Source organism: Lynx canadensis, chromosome B3 (genome assembly GCF_007474595.2).
Source record: "Lynx canadensis isolate LIC74 chromosome B3, mLynCan4.pri.v2, whole genome shotgun sequence".
Taxonomy (NCBI): domain Eukaryota; kingdom Metazoa; phylum Chordata; class Mammalia; order Carnivora; family Felidae; genus Lynx; species Lynx canadensis.
The window spans coordinates 24552501-24567946 of NC_044308.2; the positions used below are offsets into that span (position 1 = coordinate 24552501).

At 45.4% G+C, this 15446-nt stretch overlaps 1 protein-coding gene across 3 annotated transcripts in view; it reads right to left on the minus strand.

Moving 5' to 3' along the window:
- The window catches only part of ATP10A (ATPase phospholipid transporting 10A (putative)), a 190262-nt gene extending 182256 nt beyond the window's left edge, over positions 1-8006 (minus strand). For all 3 annotated transcript variants that reach the window (XM_030317580.1, XM_030317579.1, XM_030317578.1), the window contains exon 1: positions 7546-8006. In XM_030317580.1, the coding sequence (XP_030173440.1) occupies positions 7546-8006 (461 nt within the window). The remainder of the gene's footprint in view (positions 1-7545) is intronic.
- Positions 8007-15446: the final 7440 nt, after the last annotated feature.

The window sequence follows — 15446 nt, forward strand, 5'->3', positions numbered from 1 at the left end:
GAGCACATGGAACGTTCTCCAGAATAGACCACATAATGGGACACAAATCAGGCCTCAGCAAGTACAAAAAGATCGAGATCATACCATGCATATTTTCAGACCACAACACTATGAAACTCGAAATCAACCACAAGAAAAAATTTGGAAAGGTAACAAATACTTGGAGACTAAAGAACATCCTACTAAAGAATGAATGGGCTAATCAAGAAGTTAAAGAGGAAAAAGTATATGGAAGCTAATGAAAATGATAACACCACAACCCAAAACCTCTGGGACGCAGCAAAGGCAGTCATAAGAAGAAAGTACATACCAATCCAGACTTTCCTAAAGAAGGAAGAAAGATCTCAGTACACAACCTAACCTTATGCCTTAAAGAGCTGGAAAAAGAACAGCATATAAAACCCCAAACCAGCAGAAGACAGGAAATAATAAAGATTAGAGCAGAAATTAATGCTATTGAAACCAAAAACACAAAACAGATCAATGAAACCATAAGCTGGTTCTTTGAAAGAATTAACAAAATTGATAAACCACTAGCCAGTTTGATCAAAAAGAAAAAGGAAAGGCCCAAATAAATAAAATCAAAATGAAAGAGATCACAACCAACACAGCAGAAATAAAAACAATAATATGAGAATATTATAAGCAATTATATGCCAATAAAATGGACAATCTGCAAGAAATGGACAAATTCCTAGAAACATATATACTACTAAAACTGAAACAGAAGAAATAGAAAACTTGAACAGACCCATAACCAGTAAGGAAATCAAATTAGTAACCAAAACTCTCCAAAAAAACAAGAGTCCAGGGCCAGATGACTTTCCAGGGTAATTATACCAAACATTTAAGGAAGAGTTAACACTTATTCTCTTGAAGCTGTTCCAAAAAATAGAAATGGAAGACAAACTTCCAAACTCTTTCTATGAAGCCAATATTACCCTGATTCCCAAACCAGACAGAGACTCCACTAAAAAGGAGAAGTATAGACCAATTTCCCTGATGAACATGGATGCAAAAATCTTCAACAAGATATTAGCCAACTGAATCCAACAATACAGTAAAAAAATCATTCACCATGACCAAGTAGGTTTATACCTGTGACGCAGGGCTGGTTCAATATCCACAAAACAACATGATTCATCACATCAATAAAAGAAAGGACAAGAACCATGTGATCCTCTCAATAGATTCAGAGAAAGCATTTGACAAAATACAGCATCCTTTCTTGATAAAAACCCTCAAAAAAGTAGCGATAGAAGGATCATACCTCAAGATCATAAAAGCCATATAAGAAAGACCCAACGCTAGTACCATCCTCAATGGGGAAAAACTGAGAACTTTCCCCCTAAGGTCAGGAACAAGACAGGGATGTCCACTCTCACCACTGTTTTTCAACATAGTATTGGAAGTCTTAGCCTCTTTTAAGACTTTCACTCTTCACAGATGATATGATACTCTATATAGAAAACCCAAAAAATTCCACCAAAAAGCTGCTAGAACTGAGTCATGAATTCAGCAAAGTTGCAGGATATAAAAGCAATGCACAGAAATCGGCTGTATTCCTATACACCAACAATGAAGCAACAGAAAGAGAAATCAAGGAATCAATCCCATTTACAATTGCACCAAAAACCATAAAATACCTAGGAATAAATCTAACCAAAGAGGTGAAAAACCCATACACTGAAAACTATAGAAAGCTTATGAAAGAAATTGAAGAAGACACAAAAAATTGGAAAAATATTCCATGCTCCTGGATGGGAAGAACAAATATTGTTAAAATGTAGATACCACCCAAAGCAATCTACACATTCAATGCAATCCCTATCAAAATAACACCAGCATTCTTCACAAAGCTAGAACAAAAAAATCCTAAAATTTGTATAGAACCAGAAAAGACCCCGAATAGCCAACGCAATCTTGAAAAAGAAAACCAAAGCAGGAGGCATCAAAATCCTGGCCTTCAAGCTATACTACAAAGCTGTAATCATCAAGACAGTATGGTACTGGCACAAGAACAGACACTCAGATCAATGGAACAGAATAGAGAACCCAGAAATGGACCCACAAACGTATGGCCAACTAATCTTTGACAAAGCAGGAAAGAATATCCAATGGAATATAGACAGTCTCTTCAGCAAGTGGTGCTGGGAAAACTGGACAGTGACATGCAGAAAAATGAACCTGGACCACTTTCTTACACCATACACAAAAATAAACTCAAAATGGTGAAAGACCTAAATGTAAGACAGGAAGCCATTAAAATCCTTGAGGAGAAAGGCAAAAACCTCTTTGATCTTGGCCACAGCAACTTCGTACTCAACACATCTCCGGAGGCAAGGGAAATAAAAGCAAAAAAGAACTATTGGGACCTCATCAAAATAAAAAGCTTCTGTACAGTGAAGGAAACAATCAGAAAAACTAAAAGGCAACCGACGGAATGGGAGAAGATATTTGCAAATGACATATCAGATAAAGGGTTAGTATCCAAAATCTATAAAGGACTTACCAAATTCAACACCCAAAAAAACAAATAATCCAGTGAAGAAATGGGCAAAAGACATGAATAGACACTTCTCCAAAGAAGACATGCCAATGGCCAACTGATACATGAAACAATGCTCCACACCACTCATCATCAGGGAAATACAAATCAAAACCACAATGAGATACCACCTTACACCTGTCAGAATGGCGAACATTAACAACTCAGGCAACAACAGATGTTGGCAAGGATGGGGAGAAAGAGGATCTCTTTTGCACTGCTGGTGGGAATGCAAGCTCATGCAGCCACTCTGGAAAACAGTATGGAGGTTCCTCAAAAAATTAAAAACAAAACTAACCTACAACTCAGCAATTGCACTACTAGGTATTTATCCAAGGGGTACAAGTATGCTGTTTCGAAGGGGCACATGCACCCCAATGTTTATAGCTGCACTATCAACAATAGTCAAAGTATGGAAAGAGCCCAAATGTCCATTGATGGATGAATGGATAAAGAAGAATGTCCACCGATGGATGAATGCCATCGATGGATGAATGCAGTATTACTCGGCAATTAAAAGAATAAAATCTTGCCATTTGCAACTACATGGATGGAACTGGAGGGTATTATGCTAGGTGAAATTAGTCAGAGAAAGACAAATATCATATGACTTCACTCATATGAGGACTGTAAGACCCAGAACAGATGAACATGATGGAAGGGAAGCAAAAACAATATAAAAACAGAGAGGGGGACAAAACATAAGAGACTCTTAAATATGGAGAACAAACAGAGGGTTACTAGAGGGGTTGTCAGAGGGGGGATGGGCTAAATGGGTAAGTGGCATTAAGGAATCTACTCCTGAAATCATTGTTGCACTATATGCTAACTAATTTGTATGTAAATTTAAAAAATTAAATTAAAAAAATTTTTTAAAAAGACTATATTTAAGTCATTACAAAGGGAATGGAGGCAAAAGGGGGGGAACATTATACAATGACTCAGGCAGAGTATGGAGCAAAGGGTCACAGGACAAGGGAGCCAGAAGGGGAATGCAGACCTGGGTTCAACAGCCCACTTGACAACTTAGGAAACAGAGTGCAGGTGAGGCAGGGGGCTTATGCAGCACCCCCACCTCAAGTTGTACCCTTAGGAGACCTGCTCTGTTTCTGGGAGCAGGGAGCAGGTTTTCTTGTTTAATGAAGTATTACCCACTTCCCTTAAAAGTGAAGACAAGGATGAGAGTGCTTTCTTACATGCATGGTCCCTGCTTCTTCCCTTTGGCTCTCCTGGGCAATATTCCCTTCTCGGAATGTTGCTTCTTCAACTTCCTTATCAATGTCCTTCTCAGACCACTATTCTCTGCTTTCCTGCCCCCATCACCACTCTCCAGGCTGATTCTGTGTTCCCATGTCCTCTCCTCCTTCAGGCCTGCCAATCTTGCACCCTTCAACCATTTGTTCCCCTCTCAGCCCAGGCCTCTGGTGACACCAGCCTTGTCCCAGATGGCTGCTCAGTAAGCCCCCTTTCTTTCCACCTGTGGACCCTCTGGCCAGCCGCAGCCAGCACCAAAATGGTCTGTATGACCAAGAAGACCTTTCTACACCCTCCCCAACCCACTAGACCACAAATGCGTGATGCTCAAACTGACCATTTCTACCAGCTGGGAGGTCACTGATAGGACCCGACCCCCAAGATCACCCACCTCTCTATCTCTCTCATCCCACTGAGCATGGCTCAGGAGAATTTTTCTAAATACCACAGTATGAAATCCGTGAGAGGATACAATGGGCTCAGGACATGGAAGCAAAGGACTGCTTCTCAAACTTCTGTGTGTTAACAAAGCTTTGATGAAGACACCAGCTTTCCCACCTCCACAGGCTAGAAAGCATGGGGTGGGGGCTGGGGAAGTTACATTTCTCACAAGTCTGATGGGGATTCTCATAAAGAAGGAACCCTAGGACTATGTTACTGAGAGAAACACCACATAAATAACTGACACACTGCAGGCTACAGTCATAACACAGACATGTCCAAAAGAAGCCACTATCCAGAGACGGTATCAGCAGATAAGGCTTCCCCAACTAAACTTTGCTCATGCTCTGCATTTACACATGCTTTGACTAAACACCCCTCTGCACATCAACCAGAGAAATGATGCAGCACAGAACAGACCTTGACTGCTCACAACTGTGCTTCCCATTGTCTCTCTAGTAACCAAAGGCACGGAACAAACTTTGGCCTGACATAAAATAAGTCATCTTCTGGGCCACTCTGGCTGGTCTCAATGCCAGGCACCTGAGATCCTGGGCTTCAAGAATGCACCTTACCCCCCCCCCCCCAAAAAAAATTATGGCCTGGCTGCAGTCTTAGGCTGCCCTGACCCTGTCACGTGCCCCACCACCACCACCACCATCCTGTGTTCTCTCAACTGTGGCATCTGCCCTTCCTGCCCCTTGTCTGGCCACATCCTCCCTGGTCCTCACTCATGCCCTCCTCTGGGAGGCCTCTCCTCACCTGCATCCTGCAATGCTAGGCTAGGAGCCTTGTCCTGGCCCCAGCCCATGGACACGTCCTGCATAGTGCAATCAGTCCCCACAGTAAGCTCCGGGCGAGACCCAGCCTCCTCCTTTTCTATCCCAGGGTGTGGCTAGGGCCTGACATGGTGAGGAGCAACTCAGGGCACTGGTTTGAGTCAAAGCACAGAACTTTCAAGGCAGCTACACACAGCCTGGAATGCAATGGGTGCACAAGTCACCATTCTCAGAGGACAGGGGAGGGCTCAGAAATCCACATTACTCACAGCTCAGTCCTAAAAACACCAATCACAGACTTTCTAGGCCTGGAAGAGTTTGGCTTCTGAACAAGGATGACTGTCCTCCAGATAGTCTTCGTCTCCACAAACAGCTACCACCCCTCTTGCACATGGGACCTTCCTAAGGAGAGGGCCCCTTCTCTGCCCAGGAAAGCATTCAAGAAATTCAACTTGGGAGCTGGGAGACATTTAGCAACTTCTCCTGAAAGCACCATTATCTCTGAGGACCTGCCCCTGAGGGCTGTACTGATTATTTAAGAATCCCAGTCTGGTCAGGGTAGAAGGTGAGGAGAACATGGACAGATGTGGTCCAAGGGGAAGATGAAGGTTTCAGAATCCTATGAAACCTTTTGAAGTCAAGTAGAGAGAACTGCGTTTGGGTCCCACTCTATTTTCTCATCTGCACATTTGGGGTGATGGTGGTTTTAAGGGTCAAATGACTTAATGGATTAAAAACACTCTGTCAACTGAAAATATACTATATTTCCTGAGGCCTAAGTATTTCTGAAAAGGAGGCTACAGGAGCTACTGGCTCACTAATAACAGGAAGTGGTGTGTGTGAAGACTCAAACCTGTGACAGTCCCACCAGAGTTCTGTCTTGCAGAAGAGAGATGTACAGCTCCCAGAATCCTCACACTAGGGACACAGGATGTCTGTGTAATAGATGCCCCCTCCCTTCTTAATCTCAGGCTTCTTGTGAACAAGAGCCAGGAAATCCCACAGCCCTATCCACATCATGCTTGCCTACTGGGCAGTGGGTGCCCCTTGAGAACAAGAGAGCATTACTCAAAGTATGAGACATCATTAAATAAGCATCACTTCTGTGCTAATTAAACACTCAGATTCCTGGGTCCAATCCCAGATGAGTTTGGTCAGAAACACTGGCGATGGGAGCCTGAGAGCTGTAATTTTTAACAAACTCCTCAAGTAATTTTTATATAAATTTAAGAAGCACAAGCACCACCAATGTTGGAAAAGCTGTAAAACTGATAAGACCTGGGTTAAATTCTAGTACCACTTCATTACATAGCAGCTGTGTGGCCTTGGGCAAGTTACTTAACTTCTCTGAACCTCAGTTTACTCATTTGTAAAATAAGTATGAAGCACAACCAATGTTGCTGGGAGGGTCAGAAATACAACTCTGCATCTAAGTTATCCTAAAAAGTAGGAATAACCATGACTCCCATCTTTTAGGGGAACAATCTGCCACTGAGAGCACAAGGTATTTCCTAGAAGCCCCTCACATGTGACAGAAGCCAGACAAGAGTAATGTCCTTAACTCAGCGGCCCACATCAGCCCCCTATACCAGGACTCAAGCAAAGTGAAGAGGAGGGAAAGATGGGATGAGCTTTGGAGAGAAGTCCAGACCATCTGCCTTCCTGAGGGGTTGGATTGTTGAGGTGGGCTCAGCTACTGGGCACAGCTTCAAGATGGATCTGGAGTGGCTCTTTGGGGATGGATAGTCTAAAGGGAGAAAAGACACCAGTCACTCCGAGCCTGAGGGTCCAAAACTCTGGGAAGGTGCAGGGAGTGAGAAAAAACCCAATGGAACGACATTCCCTAATACCAACCATGGGCAGGGCTGGAAAACCCCTCAAAGCCTCAGTCTTTACGTTTAGAAATGGGCTAATTTTTAGAAAATTAACAATAAACAGTCAACTATGGAATGGTGCTCAGTGGGTGGCCTGCTCACAGCTCACATCAATGGATGGCAGCTGCTATTATTACCTCTGCTTTTTTAATATGTCTGTGCTGGTCACACCAAAACTTGGTGGCAGTTTCACTGTTGTTCCAAGAAGAGATGTTACCTAAGCCTGAGCTTTAGGTACCTGTGTTGGTTGCTAAACTTGTTAAACAACCTATCCTAGAGAGCCTCATGGAAGGCTGGGGCTAGGACTTCAAACCAGAGCACGGAGGGGGGCGGTGGGGGGACGGGGGATGGATTTCCCTCCTTTTTACTTAAAAGGCGGGAGCGGTGGGGATGAGGACGCCCAGCGGCCGCTGGATTCCAGCCCTGGGATCATTCTGGTTCGGACACGGCATCTCAGTGCCAAGCAATCAGGGACAGGGTACCCCCCGCGCTCCCAGGAGCAATGGAAGTCGGACCCTTCGCCCCCACTCGAGCGGCTCTCTGGGCACACCCCGCCCGGTGCCATTCACACAGAGCCCAACACCAAGTTATCGGAGAGCCGTGGCCCTGAACTGACCCCGCGCTCCACTGCTCCGAGCGCCCAACTCACCGGCTGTAGACAAGGCAGCCCAGGTGGTTGATCTCGTGGTCCGAGCGGTGGCGGCTGTAGTCCTCCCACAGGTCCTTGAAGGCCGTGACAGCCAGGATGAAGAGCACGGGAGCCAGCGCCAGGCCGGGCTGGAAGGCATTCACCGCCGGCACGAAGTTGAGCAGCGCTATGAAGACGAAGTACACATTTGCCAGGCGGTGGAACTGCTCGAACAGGTTCTTGGGCAGGAAGGACAGTAAAGTGTACTTGGTGGTCTTGAGCTGGTTGTCTGCCAGGTGCTGGGTGCCCCCGCGCCGCCGCCGCCGCGCACCCTTGGTCGCGCCCGCCGCGGAGTCCTCGACGCCCGGGGGCGGCAGCAGGTTGGAGCGCACCACGCGCGTCCTGCCGTCCCCACGCCGCCGCCGACGACGGCGACGACCCGGGGACCCGGGCTCCTGGGCCGCCGCCAGATCCCGCTCCATGGCCGCGTGTCGCCGCGCCCGGCTCCTCCGCCGCTCGCGCCTGACCGCGCCAGCCTCCTAGGTGATCATCGCCGGCGGCTCGGGCGCGGCGGCGCGAGCTCCCAGCCTGCGGGACGCAAGGAGACGGCGGTCAGCGCCCGCCCCGCCCAGCCCGCCGGTCCGCAGTCGCGGCAGGGCGCAAGCGGGGCGGGGCGGGGCGCGCGCCGCATAGAGCCCCCTTGTACTGGCGCCCTCCCGGCCATTTCCGCCGCCGCAGCTCCTGGCCCCGCCTCGCGCCGCGCCAGGGCTGGAGATACCGTAGATAGCGGGAAAGAAAAAAAGCCCGAGCTGGAAACTTAGAGCAGTTTGGTTTCGTTTCCCAGAAGCATCAGTTCAGTCCCACAACGTTAGGAACGCGCCTTGTCTCCGGTAGGAGAGAGGAAGCTGCAGACTGTGAGAGAAAAGGCACCGCAGTTCCCTGGCAGCTGCCAGGCTCTTCTTGGGCCAGCCCTGCTTCCTGGGCCCAGGACTAGGAAACAGTTTGGGGACCCGGGTTAGGAGCCTCCTTCTGGAATCAGCTAGAATCAAAATCCAAATGAGCCATGGCATACCACTGCTCCAATTTTTGAATCTTATTTATCGAGAATATCTGCTTTAGGGGAGAGCCCAAGAAGTCGGAATTCCGTTGCCTCTACGCCCTTCCCTATCCCTGCTCAACCTCCACCTACTTTCATATTCACTTCTTCGGTGAACTTTTTCTTTTCCCAGATCATAGCCGCCTTTCTTTACTTCCCTAAATAGGCTTTTTTTTTCTTTTTCTTTCTTTCTTTCTTTCTTTCTTTCTTTCTTTCTTTCTTTCTTTCTTCCTTTTTCTTTCTTTCTTTCTTTCTTTCTTTCTTTCTTTCTTTCTTAATTGAAGGGAGAACTATTTCGCAGTGGAAAAGAAAGACAGGTTTGCAAGTATTTTTCTTTTCCTCTCTGGAAAACCCTGAGAGCTAAAATATCCCTGTGTGCTGCAGTTTTGAGGAGGCCTTTAAGAGAAACTGTGACAGGGAATTGAAAGTGGTTGTTGGGAGGGCAGGTGAAGACCAGCGGTGGCAGAAGTTTGGGGCAAAGGCTACCTTTAGTACTGATGGGCAATTGGAGAGGGGAGCGGGTAAACGATGGGTGTAGGAGAATATGCTGGGTATGGCAGAAGATATGGGGGAGTCCCCACTCCCGCAGTAATGCTCTCCCCCAGATATACCACGGCTGTGACAGTTAGCCTTCTGCTTTGGAAGTACAGAGATAAGAAGCAGAGATTCTTGCTGAGGAGACTCTGGCTGGGAATTTGGGTGAGAAGAGCCATTATGGGCACTGTCTGTCTTTGATTCTGAGAGCTGTTGGCCTCCTCCTGTAGGCCAGCCCCACCTTTCTCTTCTTGCATTGGGATACTCAGTCATTGCCCAAGAGACCACCTTAGCAGCCTCTGCCAGTGCTGGGTTCATCCCTCCCAGGCCTTCTACAAGTCACTTCCTAAACTTTACTCAAATCATTTACCTATTCCCCATGATACTCTTACCTCCTGTACCCTGGTCAAACACCATCCAGCCATGCCAGGGTCTCACATCTCTACAGGGAGCCTTGCCAAAGACCACAGTATTTATCAGAATCCAGCATAAGGAGGGTAGAGTGACAGGTACTAAGAAAATGATGCATGCCATATATCAAACCTCTCCCCTGTGCCATTTCTAGGTGTATAATATTAATGTGTAGAGGCCTGGGTCAGAGAAAGATTTGGCTAAAGTACCTGCATTTTCAGGGAAAGAAATCAAATCTCACCATGAACCAATGGCATCCCAAAATGAGTGTTAACAGCAAATGAAGGACTACAACTTCCCTGGTTTCCAAGGACTAAGACCTCATGGACTCTTCTTTTCCTCCATTACCTAACCCAGTGAGGCCCCAGGGCCTCTATTTCCATAGATGCCTCCATCCCTGTAGGTATCTCCAGTGTGGCCCCAACCCTCTGGGAGGGTTTCCCTGCCTCCCAGTCTCCTTGCTTCAGCCAATCCACGTGTTGACAAAGTGGTCCCTTGATCTCCTGGACCCCTTCACTTCATTTCTTTACCCTGGAGCTTACCGGAGTCCCCTGTTGCTTACAAAGTCAAATGCTGACTCCTCAGGCAGAGGTCCTTTGAGGCCCTCAGGGGAACTGTCACCAACTTACTGATTTAACTCCACCCCTCCCTACCCAGGCCCAGCCCCAGGGCAAGAGGTTTCCTTACCCTTCTCAGAACAGGCCTTGTTCATTCCCATCTACATTCCGCTGTAAGGTTCCAAGATTCCATGAGTCACACTGCAGCTCCTGAAGCCTAGAATCTTTCCCCACTTGCTCTTCACCGATCCAAATTCAGTATTTCTGCTAAGTCCTCACTCAACTCATCTCCCAGAAGGTTTCCACACTGCATGATCCATTGAACTTCATGGAATCACTTCTCTTCTGACTTATGTGCATTGGTATGTAAACCTCCCCTTAGATTGCTCTGCAGGGGTTTTGAGCTTAGATGTCTTCTGCCAGTTAAACTCTCAGACTCTTGACTGCCTGGGCCTGGGCCAGGGCCAGGCTTGTGTGAACTCTGAGCTGACTGTCTGGACCACTGAGCTCTGATGAGGTCCTGCTGCTGGGCTCTAGACAAGTCACTTTAATTGTCCTCCAGTAAATACTTATTCATCACCCAGTTTTTCCCCACACACTGTTCTAGGCACTGGGGACCAAGTTGGAAAAATTGCTGGTGACAACTGATATTCTTATGGATCTAACATTCTAGTAGGAAGAGACAGTATGACACTGGTTTATAATAATAAGTATATATTTGGTTTCCATCCCCATTTCTGGCATAAAGCTCTTAAACCAGTTTCCTAAGTGATGAGACTGATAAAATTATCTTGATAGTTATAACAAACCTTTTTGCACCACACCTGGGTTTATCATAATGAGGTGACTTTCATTTTTTTTAATGTTTTTATTTATTTTTGAAGGAGAGAGAGAGACAGAGCATGAGCAGGGGAGGAACAGAGAGAGAGAGAGACACAGAATCCGAAGCAGGTTCCAGGCTCTAAGCTGTCAGCACAGAGCCCGATGCGAGGCTTGAACTCACAAACTGTGAGATCATGACCTGAGCTGAAGTCGGACGCTTAACCGACTGAGCCACCCAGGCACCCCAATGAGGTGACTTTTAGAAAGCACTTTCCATGGGGGCTGGTTGCCAGGGGAACCAACCTCCTGTGATTAGAGAGTTGGAACTTTCAGCCCCATTCCACTGACCTCCAGGGAGAGAGAGGAGCTGGAGGTCAAATCAATTGTCAATGGCCCATGTTTTAATCTTGTCTATGTAAGAAGCCTCCATAAAACCCCAAAAGGATGGGGGTTGGAGAGTTTCCAGGTTTGTGAACATGTGAAGAGTCAGGGAAAGTGGCACTCCCAGACAGGGCATGGAAGCCCCATATCTTCCCTGTGCATCTCTCCCATCTGACTCTTCCTGAGTTATATCATTTTATAATAAACTGGTAATTGGATAAGTAAAATGTTTCTCTGAGTTCTGTAAGCCACTCTAGCAAATGAATTAAACCCAAGGTGGGGTTGTTGGAACATCTGATCTACAGCCAAATGTTTAGAAGCACCTGACAACCTGAACTTGTGACTAGTGTCTGAAGTGTGTGTGTGTGTGTGTGTGTGTGTGTGAGTGTGTGTGTGTGTGTGTGTGTGTGTGTGTGTGTGTGTTGGGAGGCAGCCTTGCAGGACTAAGACCTTAACCTGTGAGATCTGATGCTATCTCCAAGTAGTGTCAATTGAGTTGAATTAAAGGACACCCAACGGTGTCAAGGAACTGCTTGGTGGTGTGGGGAAAAACCCCACAGACAACACATGTTAAGAGAATTAGTGTCCCTTAAAATTGGCAGCAACTAAACAAGACACCCTGAGAACACCACTAAGTCCCTGCTCTCAGGAATGCTATATCTCCTAAGGTGATTCCAACAAGAAGGATGTAGGAAGTGGAGGGGCACAGGGAACCCAGCAGGAAGGGTGTGCCTGGGCTACTATAGCTAGGGCTGTCAGAGGGGGCCTCCTGGGACAGCCCTCAGCAGAGGCCTAAGGAAAAAACTGCAGAGATATCTTGGGGAAAAATGAGCAAGTGTAGGAGAGTGTGGGGTTCCAGGCCCAGTAAGATGGTCCAGGTGTCTAGAGCCAAGTGGCTGAGCAGAGATAAACCCGTAGTGAGCTCATATAGGGCCTAAAGAATCAGAGTAAGGATTTTGGCTTTTAGCTGAGTGAGAAGGGAAGTTTTGGAGGGCTTTGAGCATAGGAGTCTTATCACTAAACTTAGGTTTCCAAAGATCACCAGCAGCTGTGTGAATAGAATGCAGAAGAGCTAGGTCAGTAGCAAGGAGACAGTAAGAGGCCATTGCAATAATCCTGGAGAGGAGTTGGTGGTTCATGTGGGAGTGGTCATGGTGCAGGGTGGGACATGGCCATATTAAAGCATGCACAATATAGTGTTGAACTGGCTGTGGGATATGAAATAAGGGACGAGTTGAGGAGGGCCCAAGCAACTGATATCTTGAGTTGCTGGGGCCTGAAGGCAGTGGGAGGGGCAGACCTGGGATGGTCACCAGGCCCTGGAGGGGAAGTCTGACAAAGGTGCACACAGCCAAGCTCAGCTGAGAGACCCAGCCAGAGATACAGGTCTGGGGTCATAGAGTGAGTCTGGGTGGAAGAGAGTGTGGCTGGTAGTGGGAAGGGGACAGAGGGGCCAGCATGCATGGACCATGCTGCCTTTGGAAGGGATAGGCCTCTAGATTTGCTCCAACTGCAATAGGAAGCTGTAGATTGCCCCAAGCAGAGGCATAAGGTGAGAAGATATTATTATCCCTTTCAAAAGATGAAAGCTAAATTTTGAGCCCAGTGGGAGCAGTCAAGGCAACAAATTAGGAGGTGGCTTAGGCTCTAGGCAGTGGATAGAGTGGAAAACTACAAGTATCATAGATCAACAGCTTGGATATTTGGAGAAGGAAAAGAGCTGAATCAAGAGTAACCCTCAAGAGTCTAGTTAATGACTTGGGGATGAAGGATTGTAGAATGCTCTAGCCCCAAATATGCCACTTTGGCATATTGATTATTTTGAATTAAAGTGACCTGAAAAACAGTTAGTGCAAGAGTGATATGCTGACCCTCTTTTGTTTCTCTGAAAGCAGGAAACGAATCTCCTATGTGAAAGGTACCATCCCTGTACCAGGAGAGTAGAAGGCATCCTTATCACCAGAGATAGGACATTTAAGACCAAGAAGGCTGTATAAACAGATCCTGTCTCTTCACCAATTTACTACCCCAAGCCAAACCCCTTTTTCTTGTCAATTCTTCACAAATTTATTTATTATTTTTTTGTCTAAAAGGTACAAAATTTTTCTGCTTTGGTCACTTCTTTGAGCCTCATATTTTTACGGGGCCCTTGTAAGTATGAAATTAATTTGTTTTTCTCCTGTTAATTTAATTATTAGGACAGTCAAGAACCTAGGTTGGAAGAAGGGAAAATTTTCCCACTCCCACAAAGAAAAACAGGTTTGGGGGAAAAATACAAAGCTAACATATGCCATGTTAAAGTAGAGGTGGCTGTTTGACATCTAACAGATGTCAAGGAGGTAGAGGGATAGTGAAATATCAACATGACAGGAAAAGCCAAGCACTACAGGTAAAGATCTGGGCCATGTCAGGAGATACCTGTGATTTAGAGCTGTGTGATGAGAAGGTTGTACCTACAGATAGAATGTAAATAGAAGAAACTCTGGATGATACATTCTCTCTGAAAAATATATGGAGTTGGATCAAAGAATCATGAAGACTGCTTCCACCTTTCATGTACTGCTTTGGTGGTGTGATGCTTACTTAATAAATGCTTATGGAATAAGTAAAAATCACAGTCTGTAATATTTTAAACTGATATTATTTGTTTAATATTTACTCTTGTAAGTGTCCCTAATTTTAAAATATATATTTTAGGTTTATTTATTTTGACAAAGAGAGAGAGAGAGAGAGAGAGAGAGAGAGAGAGAGCACACATGCAACAGAGAGAGAGGGTGAGAGCATCCCAAGCAGGCTCTGAGCTGTCAGCACAGAGCCCAACGTGCGGCTCGATCTCAGAAACTGCAAGACCATGACCTGAGCTGAAATCAAGAGTTGGACACTTAACTGACTGAGCCACCCAGGTGCCCTGTGAGTGTACTTAATTTGTAAGAAAAGGTCATAAGAGATTCTGAAATTTGTAATTTGTAAAGTTAGGCACAGATGCTGTACAGTAATTAACAAGGCCTTAACATTCATTTAAATTAAATTATCAAAGTATAGAGCTGCAGGGGCAGCTTATAGTGTATTTATAGATTATTACCATATAGTAATATTTTTGGTATAAATACTAGAAAAGAAAAAGGCACAATTTATCACTGTTTGCAATGTCATGGTTTTTATCTAGGAAAGTGGTTAGTAATATAGCTAAGTATAAGATAAAAATGTGCAGTTATAAGTTTCTCATGTATAAGCAAGAGCCAATTAGAAAATATAATGGATCAACAGAAGGATTTCATTTTTAGAATAATATAAAATGCCTAATGAAGAACAAAAATGTCAGTTCAAGATGTATGCAAATAATCATAACAAAAACCAACAATAGAAGTGGTGATAACCTTTGTAGAGAATGTAACCTTTGTAGAGAATGTAATGCCTGTCAGGCATGTGCTTACTCATTTTATAGTGATTGTCTTCGTCCTCCTGGCCATTCCATGAGGTAGGAGAATTTTTATCCCATATCACAGGTGAGGAATATGTGATCACATGGCTACCAACATTTTGCTAAAGGTGGTAAAGGAAGATCTGGATAAATATAGACCTGCCATTTATCTGAGTGGGCTTGCTTCTTAAACTAACCTGTGGATTTTGTGTATTTTCCAAACGAATTCCAACTGGATTTATTGTTTTCAACTTGTCAGTTTGAATACAAGTAACAGAAGAATAAAGGAAGATAAATAAATTTGGGGGTTAAAAAATTAATAATCTACTACATTTGACAAAAATTAAGAAGTCATAATAACCTACTACATTTGACAAAAGTTAAGAAGTCAAATACTTAAGGCTCTAGAGGATGTGGATTAGAAGAACTTTTTTTTTTTTTAATTTTTTTTTCAACGTTTTTTATTTATTTTTGGGACAGAGAGAGACAGAGCATGAATGGGGGAGGGGCAGAGAGAGAGGGAGACACAGAATTGGAAACAGGCTCCAGGCTCCGAGCCATCAGCCCAGAGCCTGATGCGGGGCTCGAACTCACGGAGCGCGAGATCGTGACCTGGCTGAAGTCGGACGCTCAACCGACTGCGCCACCCAGGCGCCCCCAGAAGAACTTTTAAGCATTGCCACTGGAAGTATGAATGGGT